Here is a 13,596-nt window from a genome sequence, read left to right as displayed (position 1 = left end):
AAAGAGGTTAGGCCTCTTCAACTTGGAAAAGAGATCAGGGCCGCCGAGAGACTGGGCCGGGCCCGGGACAAAGCCGCCCCGGGCCCCTGGCCACGCCCCCTGGGCCACACCCCCACTGCCCCCAGGTTGTCAATGCCCCCCCCCCGAGGGGGCCCAGCACCACAGTCCCACCCACCTCCGCCACTGGGCCCCTTCCACCCAAACCCCCGCCAGCAGACGTGCTGTCTTCTGACTCTGGTGTGCGCGGCCCACACAGACGCGCTCCTCTCAGCTGATCCTCGTTGTACTCTGCAGGGCTTCTGTGCGTCTGACGTCCTGCATGTCAGACGCACAGAAGCCCTGCAGAGTACAGCGAAGATCAGCTGAGAGGAGCACGTCTGTGTGGGCCGTGCACGCCAGAGTCAGAACAGAAGACAGCACTTCTGCTAGCGGGGGTTCGGGTGGAAGGGGCCCAGTGGCGGGTGGGACTGCGGTGCTGGGCCCCCTTGGAGGCCCGGGCCCCGGGAATTTTGTCCCCCCTGTCCCCCCCTCTCGGCGGCCCTGAAAGAGATAGCTGAGGGGAGATATGATTGAGGTCTACAAAATCCTGAGTGGTGTAGAACGTGTAAAAGTGAATTGATTTTTTACTCTTCCAAAAAGTATGAAGACTAGGGATCACTCATTGAAGTTACGTGGAAATACTTTTAAAACAAATAGGAGGAAATATTTTTTCACTCATTGAATAGTTAAGCTCTGGAACTCTTTGCCGTAGGATATGGCAACAGCGGTTAGCATATGTGGGTTTAAAAATGCTTTGGACAAGTTCTCGGAGGAAAAGTCCAAAGTCTGCCATTGAGATAGATGTGGGGAAGCCACTACTTGCCCTGGGATTGGTAGCATGGAATGTTGCCACTATTTGGGTTTCTGCCAGGTAGCTGTTACCTGGATTAGCCATTGTTGGAAACAGGATACTGGGCTACATGGACCATTGGTCTGACCCAGTATGGCAATTCTTATGTCTTTAGCTGAGATTATATTCATGACTACTACTACTACTACTTAACAGCGCTGTACAATTTAACATAAACGGACAGTCCCTGCTCAGAGAGCTTACAATCTAAAGGACAAGTGAAAAGTCAATTCGATAGGGGCAGTCAAATTGGGGCAGTCTGGCTATCAAGAAGGTAAGAGTTAGGTGCCGAAGGCAGCATTGAAGAGGTGGGCTTTAAGCAGAGACTTGAAGATGGGCAGGGAGGGGGCTTGACGTAGGGGCTCAGGAAGGTTGTTCCAGGCATAGGGTGAGGCGAGGCAGAATGGGCGGAGCCTGGAGTTGGCAGTGGTGGAGAAGGGTACTGAGAGGAGGGATTTGTCCTGTGAACGGAGGTTTCGGGTGGGAACATAAGGGGAGATGAGGGCAGAGAGGTAGGGAGGGTCAGCAGATTGAGTACATTTGTAGGTACATCTGACTTCACTTATTTCTAACTCCTGTTACTCTATCTTATCTATCTATCAGTTCCACCTGAGCTTTCGCCAATGCTGGCAATTAAGATGTTTTATTGTATTTGTCTGATAACTAAAGCTGTATATTAAGCTCATTAAGCAATAAACTGCTTTCCAATTCTGTCACCAGTAGAGGAAAGGAAGGATAGGAGCTTAATGCTATCATCTGGATTCCTGCTAAAATGCTTCTTTTTCATCCAGACACAAGGTCAGCGTACTTAAGAATTTTTGTAGTTACCCTGAGACTGCTGTCGTATGGCAAGTTAGGGGGGAGGAGCAGGAGGATGGGAAAAGATGTGTCCACTTTCTTTCTTCCATCCCATCCCCCAAAGCAAGAACGGAAAGGGGGATGGGATATGATATACCTTCTTTATATGGTTACAATTAAAGCAAATTACATAGTAGTTTTTCATGGAAAGGGTGGTAGATACGTGGAATGCCCTCCCGCGGGAAGTGGTGGAGATAAAAACAGTAATGGAATTCAAACATACATGGGATAAACACAAAGGAATCCTGTGTAGAAGGAATGGATCTGCGGAACCTTAACGGGAGCTTGGGTGGCGACGCCGGTAATTGGAGAGTAAAACCACTGCTGGGCAGACTTCTACGGTTTGTGCCCTCAGAAAGGCAAGGACAAATCAAACTCGGGTATACGTATAAAGTATCACATACCATATAAAATGAGTTTATCTTGGGCAGACTGGATGGACTGTAAGGTCTTTATCTGCCGTCATTTAGTATGTTACTATGTTACTCTTTGAACCCCAAAGAGTAACATAGTAACATACTAAATGACGGCAGATAAAGACCTTACAGTCCATCCAGTCTGCCCAAGATAAACTCATTTACATGAAATGTTGCTACTAATTGGGATTCCAGAATCTTGTAACTCTTTAGGACTCCAGAATCTTCAGAACTTTTAGTACAAGAACAGTGCTGGGCAGACATCTACGGTCTGTGCACTGATCATGACTGAATAGATATGGATGGGCTGGAGTGTACATTTTAAGGGGTTTCGACGTTAGCTTCAGAACTTAGTACAAGAACAGTGCTGGGCAGACTTCTATGGTCTGTGCCGTGAGAATGACAAGGACAAATCAAACTCTAGTATGCATATAAAGTATCACATACCATGTAAAATGAGTTTATCTTGTAGGGCAGACTGGATGGACCGTTCAGGTCTTTATCTGCCGTCATTTACTATGTTACTCTTTGGGGTTCTACATGGAATGTTGCTACTAATTGGGATTCCAGAATCTTCAGAACTTTTAGTACAAGAACAGTCCTGGGCAGACGTCTACAGTCTGTGCCCTGATCGTGACCGAATAGATATGGATGGGCTGGAGTGTAAATTTTAAGGGGTTTCAATGTTAGCTTCAGAACTTAGTACAACAACAGTGCTGGGCAGACTTCTATGGTCTGTGCCCTGAGAATGGCAAGGACAAATCAAACTCGGGTATAAAGTATCACATACCATATAAAATGAGTTTATCTTTTTAGGCAGACTGGATGGACCGTACAGGTCTTTATCTGCTGTCATTTACTATGTTATATGCTACTATGGCACTTATTCTGTATCTGGGGCAATGGAGGGTTCAGTGATTGCCCAGAGTCACAAGGAGCTTCAGTGGGCATCAGACCCAGTTCCCCTGGTTCTCAGGCCACTGCACTAACCATTAGGCTACTCTTCCAACCCGCTTTATGTTTAAAGATCCTAAAAGATTAGACTTGGACATTGTTCTGAACAAGAAACATTTAAGAGGAAAAGATGAGCTAAGAGATAGATTATTAGAGACGTGCATTCATTTGAAATGACAGAGAAAATGTCAATGGTATTGGCTAGTTTCTTAGAGGGTGAATTAGTAATGGGAGAGGAGATTTCAGTTTGGCTACAGACCCAGAGCTAGATAGATCAAGAGGTGGGCAGGATGCTACTACTACTACTACTATTTAGCATTTCTATAGCGCTACAAGGCGTACGCAGCGCTGCACAAACATAGAAGAAAGACAGTCCCTGCTCAAAGAGCTGTGTAATTAAAGTGAGCCAAGTATAGGACAATCGAGCCATTGTGACATCACTGATGAGGTTGGCTCTTATTGGTGGCCTGAGGCATTATGACATCACAATATTAGCTCTGGTTACAAGAGACTACTACTACTACTATTTAGCATTTCTATAGCGCTACAAGGCGTACGCAGCGCTGCACAAACATAGAAGAAAGACAGTCCCTGCTCAAAGAGCTTACAATCTAATAGACAAAAAATAAATAAAGTAAGCAAATCAAATCAATTAATGTGTATAGGAAGGAGGAGAGGAGGGTAGGTGGAGGCGAGTGGTTACAAGTGGTTACGAGTCAAAAGCAATGTTAAAGAGGTGGACTTTCAGTCTAGATTTAAAGGTGGCCAAAGATGGGGCAAGACGTAGGGGCTCAGGAAGTTTATTCCAGGCATAGGGTGCAGCGAGACAGAAGGCGCGAAGTCTGAAGTTGGCAGTAGTGGAGAAGGGAACAGATAAGAAGGATTTATCCAGGGAACGGAGTGCACGGGAAGGGGTGTAGGGAAGGACGAGTGTGGAGAGATACTGGGGAGCAGCAGAGTGAGTACATTTATAGGTTAGTAGAAGAAGTTTGAACAGGATGCGAAAATGGATAGGGAGCCAGTGAAGCGACTTGAGGAGAGGGGTAGTATGAGTAAAGTGACCCTGACGGAAGACGAGACGGGCAGCAGAGTTTTGAACTGATTGGAGAGGGGACTAAGTGGGAGGCCAGCAAGAAGCAGATTGCAGTAGTCTAAATGAGAGGTGACAAGGGTGTGGATGAGGGTTTTGGTAGAGTGCTTGGAAAGAAAGGGGCAGATTTTATGGATGTTTGCTCACACCTTTTTCAGTAGAAGCTCAAGGTGAGCTACATTCAGGTACACAGGATATTTCTCTGTCCCAGGAGGGTTGTACCTGAGGCAATGGAGGGTTAAGGGACTTGCCCAAGAGATCACAAGGAGCAGCAGTGGGATTAGAACTGGCCACCTCTGGATTGCAAGACTGGTGCTCTAACCACTAGGCCACTCCACCACCCCAAAGAATCTTGTTACTCTTTGGGGTTCTGCATGGAATGTTGCTACACTTTGAAATTCTGCATGGCATCTTGTTATTCTTGAGAATTCTAGAATCTTTATTTATTTAGATTTTGCTCACACCTTTTTCAGTAGTAGCTCAAGGTGAGTTACATTCAGGTACTCTGGATATTTCTCTGTCCCAGGAGGGCTCACAATCTAAGTTTGTACCTGAGGCAATGGAGGGTTAAGTGACTTTGCCCAAGATCACAAGGAGCAGCAGTGGGATTTGAAAGGGACATCTCTGGAGTTCAAGACCGGTGCTCTAACCACTAGGTCGCTCCTCCACTTATTAGGATTTATGTACCACCTTTTTAAAGAAATTCACCGAAGGCAGTGTACAGCAAGAATAAGTTGAACATAGGAAACAGACAATTACATCGGTAAAAATAATCAAATAGCAGTACATAGTATGGCATAGTATACTACTTAAATTGGCAATATGCCAGAAAGAAAGTTGACTCATCTTTTCCCATCCTCCTGCCTCTCCCCCCTAACTTGCCATAGGACAGCAATCTCAGGGTAACTACAAAAATTACACTGACCTTGTCTCTGAATGAAAAGAAGCATTTGAGCAGGAATCCAGATGATAGCATTAAGCTCCTATCCTTCCTTTCCTCTACTGGTGACAGAATTGGAAAGCAGTTTATTGTTTAATGAGCTTAATATACAGCTTTAGTTATCAGACAAACACAATATGCAATAAAACATCTTAATTGCCAATTTAAGTGGTTAACAATAAAAATAACAGTCTGGACCAGTAAGCAGATGCACACTGGGAGGCAGGGCTGGTGTTGGAGGGGGGCAACTGCCCTGGGGGGCCCCCATTCTATAGGGGACCCCACGTCTGCCTGAAGCCGAAGGAGGCATAGGCTGAAGGCCAGCTTTCGGGTCCCCTCCCCAGTTTCTGCCTTGGTCCCCTGAATGTCTAACACCAGTCCTGCTGACAGGCCTCCTGGTGGCTTCCCTGGGTTTTGTTAGCAACAGGGTCCACCAAGAATTCGTTGGGCTGAGAGTACAGAAGGGAAGGACCTGCATGGAGGAGCACTTCCTAGAATTCCAGCCCCCCCCCCCCCCCCTCTTCATCGAAGTTCCAAATCCGGCCCTACATTCCCAACCGCTAAGCATGATTAGGCAATTGCCTAGGGCAGCAGCTGCAGTCATTGCAAAATTATAGAGCTTGACATAGAGCGGGGCTGGTGGTAGGGAGGCGGGGATAGTGCTGGGAAGACTTATATGGTCTGTGCCAGAGCCGGTGGTGGGAAGCGGGACTGGTGGTTGGGAGGCGGGGATAGTGCTGGGCAGACTTATAAGGTCTGTGCCAGAGCCGGTGGTTGGGAGGCGGGGATAGTGCTGGGCAGACTTATACGGTCTGTGCCCTGAAGAGCACAGGTACAAATCAAAGTAGGGTATACACAAAAGTAGCACACATGAGTTGTCTTGTTGGGCAGACTGGATGGAGCGTGCAGGTCTTTTTCTGCCGTCATCTACTATGTTACTATGTTACTATGACAGGGTGGGCTGTTTTTAAGTAGCCCATTTATTCAGATTATTCAGGGAGGAGTGGTGTCGGAGTGATCATGATGGCTGAGAGGGCCAAGCGACCTAAAAGTTAATTGAGTGGGGGAGGGGCACTTAGTACTCTTGCACAGATGCCAAGTTGCCCAGTTCCAGGCTGGGATTTCTAGTGCCTCATCCTGCCCGTTGAGATCAGTGCTGCACGTCCCATAAGGCACAGGGCGATGCAATGCCACTAGTCCCGGCAGGTGTCGCTGTGAGCGCGTCGTCTGCCTCAGCGCGTCGGCCGGACTCGCGCTTTCTTCGCTCTTCTCCTCGTTTCTTCTCCCGGCAGCGAGAGAGAGTCCGGCAGGCGGTGATTTGGTGCCGGGAACGATGCAGCCCTTCCACTACCCCCAGGCCTTTCGCGACGAGACGGCGGTGAGTAACGGGCGGTTCAGTGAAGCTTCCAAAAGAGCAGCGACACAGTCTGAGCAGTGGATCTCCCTCCCCTCCCCCACCACATTGCTCCCCTGGGGGTCTCCCCCTCCCCACACCCCAGTACACGGCCTCATCTGAGGGTTTCCCCCCACCCTAGTACATGGCCTCGTCTGGGGCTTCCTCCCGGGACTTGACCTCAGCTGTTTACTCCCCCCCCCCCACCCCACTACATTGCTCCTCTGGAGGTCTCCCCCCACCCTAGTACATGGCTTCGTCTTGGGGGGGGTCTTCCTCCTTACATGGCCTTGTCTGGGGGGGTCTCTCCCTCCACACACCCCAGTACACGGCCTCATTTGGGGGTCTCCCCCCACCCTAGTACATGGTCTCATCTTGGGGGGGGTCTCCCTCCTCACACCCCAGTACCTGGCCTCGTCTGGGGGTCTCCCCCCACCCTAGTACATGGCTTCGTCTTGGGGGGGTCTCTCCCTCCACACACCCCAGTACACGGCCTCATTTGGGGGTCTCCCCCCACCCTAGTACATGGTCTCATCTTGGGGGGGGTCTCCCTCCTCACACCCCAGTACCTGGCCTCGTCTGGGGGTCTCCCCCCACCCTAGTACATGGCCTCGACTTGGGAGGGGGTCTCCCTCCTCACACCCCAGTATACAGCCTCGTCTGGGGGTCTCCCCCCACCCTAGTACATGGCCTCGTCTGGGGGGTCTCTTCCTCCACACACCCCAGTACATGGCACCCTAGTACATGGTCTCATCTTGGGGGGGGTCTTCCTCCTCACACCCCAGTACCTGGCCTCGTCTGGGGGTCTTCCCCCCACCCTAGTACATGGCCTCATCTTGGGGGGGTCTCCCGCCTCACACCCCAGTACCTGGCCTCGTCTGGGGGTCTCCCCCCACCCTAGTACACGGCCTCGTCTGGGGCTTCCTCCCGGGAGTTGACCTCAGCTGAGAGTCACCCCGTTCATAGTCTCATCTGGGGAGATCCCTCTTCCTCTCTCCCTCCCCGGAAACGACCTCAGCTGGAGTCTGCCTCCCCCACTTGGGTGCGCTTTTTCCTCTTGTGGTGAAGCTGTAGGTGAGCAGCTGTTTAGTAGATTTGGGATAGAAGTGCTACCCTGCTTGCTCGTGTTTACTGATGGAGATGCTCCTCAGTATGTCTTTGGACTGCTTTAACCTTTCCAAGGCAAGGTGGGACTAAGAATGATTTACTATTGATAAGTTATTGCACAGGATGTTTGGCTAGCCTGACTTTTATTATAAAACACCAAAATCAAATACATGTTAAAAAGCATAGAAATACTTTAACTTATAAATTGACAACAAATTAAAAAAATTCAGTTATAAGGAGTGTTAGCATTGATCTGAGTGCACTTCATTGCTTTTTTGCTTTGCTGTTAAGAGGACAGTGCAGACAGCTCTTCAACCTGTACAGACATGACTCCTTACAGTGCGGTGAGCCCCAAGTCTCTCATGTATTCATTACGGGTATCTGGCCAGTTGGTTGCCCTCAGGAACCTGTGTACCTTTCTCTTCTTTATACTACATGTGAGGTTGCTGCAGCACTCTTGTTTGAACCTCAGCCTATAAGCTCTTTGGGGCAGGAATTCCCTTCTCTTGTTTTATATCCAGGCTCTCTTGAGGCTAAAGTCTCCAATGACCTGTTCCTGGCCAGATGCAAAGGTCTCTATGCTAGCTTCATCCTTCTCAATCTCTCTGCTGCTTTTGAAACTGTTGATGACCACCTACACCTTGACACGCTGTCCTCGCTTGGATTTTGGGCTCTGTTCGTTCTTCGTTTCTTTTTTTATTACATTTTGTACCCCGTGCTTTCCCACTCATGGCAGGCTCAATGCAGCTTACATATTGTATACAGGGTAGGGTTAAGTGACTTGCCCAGAGTCACAAGGAGCTGGCTGTGCCTGAAGTGGGAATCGAACTCAGTTCCTCAGGACCAAAGTCCACCACCCTAACCACTAGGCCACTCCTCCACTGCTGCTACAATTTGAGATTCTACATGGAATGTTGTTATTCCACTAGCAACATTCCATGTAGAAGTCGGCCCTTGCAGATCACCAATGTGGCCGCGCAGGCTTCTGCTTCTGTGAGTCTGACGTCCTGCACGTATGTGCAGGACGTCAGACTCACAGAAGCCTGCGCAGCCTTCTACATGGAATGTTGCTAGTGGAATAGCAACATTCCATGTAGAATCTCCAATAGTAGCAACAGAATCTCAGTAGTAGCAACATTCCATGTAGAATCTCCAATAGTATCTATTTTATTTTTGTTACATTTGTACCCTGCACTTTCCCACTCATGGCAGGCTCAATGCGGCTTACATGGGGCAATGGAGGGTTAAGTGACTTGCCCAGAGTCACAAGGAGCTGGCTGTGCCTGAAGTGGGAATCGAACTCAGTTCCTCAGTTCCCCAGGACCAAAGTCCACCACCCTAACCACTAGGCCACTCCTCCACTTCTCTCTCCCATTGCATTTTTAGTGTATGCTCTGGTGAATCCTCCTCCGCTTCTATCCCACTAGAACTTGGGAACTCTTCTTTTCTCCATGTATACTTATTCCCTTGCAGCTCTGATCACCTCCCATGGTTTTCAGTATCACCTTTATGCTGATGACTCTCAGATGTACCTCTCCACACCAGAAATTTCAGCAACAGTCGAAGTCTCAGCCTACCTGCCTGACATTGCTGCCTGGATGTCTCACTGCCATCTGAATCTAAACATGGCCAAGACTGAGCATATCTTTTCCCCTAAACCCACCTCTCTTTCCCCCAGTTGCCATCTCTGTGGATAGTACTGTCATCCTCCCTGTCTCATCAGCTTCTAACCCTGGGGTCATCTTTGACTCCTCTCTCTCTTCTCATAGCTAACAGACTGCTAAAACCTGTCATTTCTTTCTCTTTAATATTACCCAAATTAGTCCCTTTCTGAGCACAGTACCAAAACCCTTATCCACACTTATCACCTCACATGTAGACTAGTGCAACTTGCTTCTCACTGGGCTCTCTCGCTCCCTTTCAATCCATTCAAAATTCTGCTGCTTGACTTATATTATGCTCATATTAGCCTTTCTTCATGTTATTTCATTGGCTCCCTGTTGGTGTCTGAATGTAGTTCGAACTCCTTTTATTGACTTACAAATGTATTCACTCTGCAGCTCCTCAGTACCTCTCCACTCATCTCTTTCTACACTCCTCCCTGGGAATTCCATTCATTGGGTGAGTCTCTCTTATCTGTACCCTTCTCCTCCACTGCCAACTCCAGTTGCTGCACCTTATGCCTGGAATAGACTTCCTGAGCCGGTATGTCAAGCTCCATCTCTGGCCATATTAAAATATAGGCTAATGGCTCACCTTTTTGAGGTTGCTTTTAACTTCTAAACCCTATTCACCTGTTCAGTATCAGTGTCTGTAAGCAATTCCCTTATGTGTCCTGTTTGTCTGTCTTGATTAGATTGTAAGCTCTGTCGAGCTGGGACTATCTCTTACATATTTAGTGGACAGTGCTGCATATGTCTAGTAGCACTATAGAAATGATTAGTAATAGTAGCATGACAACCTTTCCCCTGACACTTTTCCCCCTTTTGATATCAGAATGTGCCTTCTGTATTCCTGCAGGCCAGTAGTACATGGAAGTGACTTTCAGAGCAAGTACGATCACAAATGGGGATTATAGGGAAGGGGAAAGGGAAATGGGACTTGATATACCGCCCTTCTGTGGTATTTTGCAATTGCATTCAAAGCGGCTTACATATATATATTCAGGTACTTATTTTGTACCAGGAGCTTTGGAGGGGTTAACTACTACAAATCATTTCTGCTGCGCTTCACAATTGAACATGAAGAAAAGACAGTCCCTGCTCAAAAGAGCTTACAATCTAAATCAGGACAGACAGACAGGACAAATAAGGGATAAGGGTGGGACAGACAGCTTGCCCACAGTCACAAGGAGCTGCAGTGGGAATCAAACCCAGTTCCCCAGGATCAAAGTCCGCTGCACTAACCACTAGGCTACTCCTCATTCCACCAATAAGAGACAACCTCATCAGTGATGTCACAATGGCTTGATTGCCCGATACGTGGCTCACTTCTGATACTGTGATGTCATAAGGGGAAAGGGAAATGGGACTTGATATACCGCCTTTCTGAGGTTTTTGCAACTACATTCAAAGCGGTTTACATATATTCAGGTACTTATTTTGTACCAGGGGCAATGGAGGGTTAAGTGACTTGCCCAGAGTCACAAGGAGCTGCAGTGAGAATTGAACCCAGTTCCCCAGGATCAAAATCCGCTGCACTAACCACTAGGCTACTCCTCCACTCATTCCACCAATAAGAGCCAACCTCATCAGTGATGTCACAATGGCTTGATTGCCCGATACGTGGCTCACTTCTGATACTGTGATGTCATAAGGGGAAAGGGAAATGGGACTTGATATACCGCCTTTCTGAGGTTTTTGCAACTACATTCAAAGCGGTTTACATATATTCAGGTACTTATTTTGTACCAGGGGCAATGGAGGGTTAAGTGACTTGCCCAGAGTCACAAGGAGCTGCAGTGAGAATTGAACCCAGTTCCCCAGGATCAAAATCCGCTGCACTAACCACTAGGCTACTCCTCCACTCATTCCACCAATAAGAGCCAACCTCATCAGTGATGTCACAATGGCTTGATTGCCCGATACTTGGCTCACTTCTGATATTGTGATGTCATAAGGGGAAAGGGAAATGGGACTTGATATACCGCCTTTCTGAGGTTTTTGCAACTACATTCAAAGCGGTTTACATATATTCAGGTACTTATTTTGTACCAGGGGCAATGGAGGGTTAAGTGACTTGCCCAGAGTCACAAGGAACTGCAGTGGGAATTGAACCCAGTTCCCCAGGATCAAAGTCCGCTGCACTAACCACTAGGCTAATCCACTATCTAGGACTGTACTGAATATTTGTATTTGATTCGATTTGCCCCAAATACATTCGGCCAAATAGCGATTTAAATTTGAATACAAATAATCGGGGGCTGTACTGTGCCAAATTCTATGAAATAAACACTTAATAATAATAATTAATAATAACATTTTATAAAGTCTTATATCTTTAAAAGTCTAAGTGGGGAACAAATTACATACAAAATATATATATAAAAAAACTTGATCTCTGATTTCACATTGCTTCCTTTTCTAATTTATGTTTACCTTACTGTATACTGAACTTGTATCCCGTTAATATCATGATAGTTCAGAGTGGGTCACAGCACAAAATAAGAGTGAACCATATGTTCAGGTGATACAAATCGAGCGCTTCAAAGTACAATGAACATTAAAACTAAAGAACCATAGAACTCAAGATAATGCATTAAAATGCTTCTGAAATAAAAAAAAGCCTTGAATGATTTCCTAAAAAGTAAATAATTTCTCATCGTTTCAAGTTCTAAAGATAATAAATTCCAAAATGATACTGCCCTATAAGAAATAAGAGTTGACAACAGACTCTTAAACTACTACTACTTATCATTTCTAAAGCGCTATTAGATGTACACTTGAACATGAAGAGACAGTCCCTGCTCGACAGAGCTTACAATCTAATTAGGACAGACAAACAGGACAAATAAGAGATAAGGGAATTACTAAGGTGGGGATGATAAAATAAGGGTTCTGAACAAGTGAATAAGGGTTAGGAGTTAAAAGCAGCATAAAAAAGGTGGGCTTTTAGCTTAGATTTGAAGACGGCCAGAGATGGAGCGTGACATACTGGCTCAGGAAGTCTATTCCAGGCATAAGGTGCAGCAAGATAAAAGGAACAGAGTTTGGAGTTAGCAGTGGAGGAGAAGGGTGCAGATAAGAGAGATTTACCCAGTGAACAGAGTTCCCGGGGAGGAATGTAGGGAGAGATGAGAGTGGAGAGGTACTGAGGAGCTGCAGAGTGAATGCACTTATAGGTCAATAAGAGGAGTTTGAATTGTATGCGGAAACGGATAGGGAGCCAGTGAAGTGACTTGAGGAGAGGGCTAATATGAGCATAACGACACTGGCGGAATATTAGTCGTGCAGCAGAATTTTGAACAGATTGAAGAGGGGAGAGATGGGTAAGTGGGAGACCTGTGAGAAGGAAGTTGCAATAGTCTAAGCGAGAGGTGATAAGAGTGTGGATGAGGGTTCTGGTAGTGTGCTCAGAAAGGAAAGGGAGAATTTTGGTGATATTATAGAGAAACGACAGATAGCAGTCTGCTGAATATGTGCAGAGAAGGAGAGGGAGGAGTCGAAGATGACCCCAAGGTTACGAGCTGATGAGACAGGAAGGATGAGAGTGTTATCCACAGAAATAGAGAATGGGGGAGGAGGAGAGGTTGGTTTAGGGGGAAAGATGAGAAGCTCAGTCTTGGTCATGTTTAGTTTCAGAAGGCGCTGAGACATCCAGGCAGCAATGTCAGACAGGTAGGCTGATACTTTGGCCTGGATTTCGGCTGAGATTTCTGGTGTGGAGAAGTAGATCTGGGAGTCATCAGCGTAAAGATGATACTGAAAACCATGGGATGAGATCAGAGTACCAAGGGAAGAAGTATAGATGGAGAAAAGAAGAGGTCCCAGAACGGATCCCTGAAGTACACCAACTGACAGTGGGATAGAAGTAGAGGAGGATCCACTAAAGTATACACTAAAGATATGCTGGGAGAGATAAGAAGAAAGCCAGGAAAGAACAGAGCCCTGAAATTCAAGTGAGGACAGCGTATCAAGGAGTAGGCTGTGATCAACAGTGTCAAAAGCAGCAGATAGATCGAGAAGGACCTTTGGATCTGGCCAGGAACAGGTCATTGGAGACTTTAGCAACCGCTGTTTCAGTTGAATGAAGGGGGTGAGAGCCAGATTGAAGTGGATCAAGAATAGCTTGAGATGAAAGAAAGTCAAGGCAACGGCGGTGAACAGCACGTTCAAGTATCTTGGATAGGAAAGGGAGGAGGGAGATGGGGCGATAGTTGGAAGGACAGGTAGGGTCCAGTGAAGGTTTTTTAAGGAGTGGTGTGACTACAGCATGTTTGAAGGCATCAGG

The 13,596-nt window shown here is 47.0% G+C and overlaps 1 protein-coding gene across 1 annotated transcript in view; it reads left to right on the top strand.

The window, feature by feature from the left end:
- The first annotated feature begins 6,404 nt into the window (after positions 1 to 6,404).
- Positions 6,405 to 13,596, top strand: part of PREP (prolyl endopeptidase) — a 307,703-nt gene continuing 300,511 nt past the window's right edge. The window contains exon 1 of the mRNA XM_030199170.1: positions 6,405 to 6,525. Coding sequence (XP_030055030.1) covers positions 6,481 to 6,525 — 45 coding nt within the window. The 5' untranslated portion in view covers positions 6,405 to 6,480. The remainder of the gene's footprint in view (positions 6,526 to 13,596) is intronic.

This window comes from Microcaecilia unicolor, chromosome 3 (assembly GCF_901765095.1).
Source record: "Microcaecilia unicolor chromosome 3, aMicUni1.1, whole genome shotgun sequence".
Taxonomy (NCBI): Eukaryota; Metazoa; Chordata; class Amphibia; order Gymnophiona; family Siphonopidae; genus Microcaecilia; species Microcaecilia unicolor.
The sequence above is the reverse complement of the archived record's forward strand: the minus strand, read 5'-3'. Positions and strand labels throughout refer to the sequence as shown.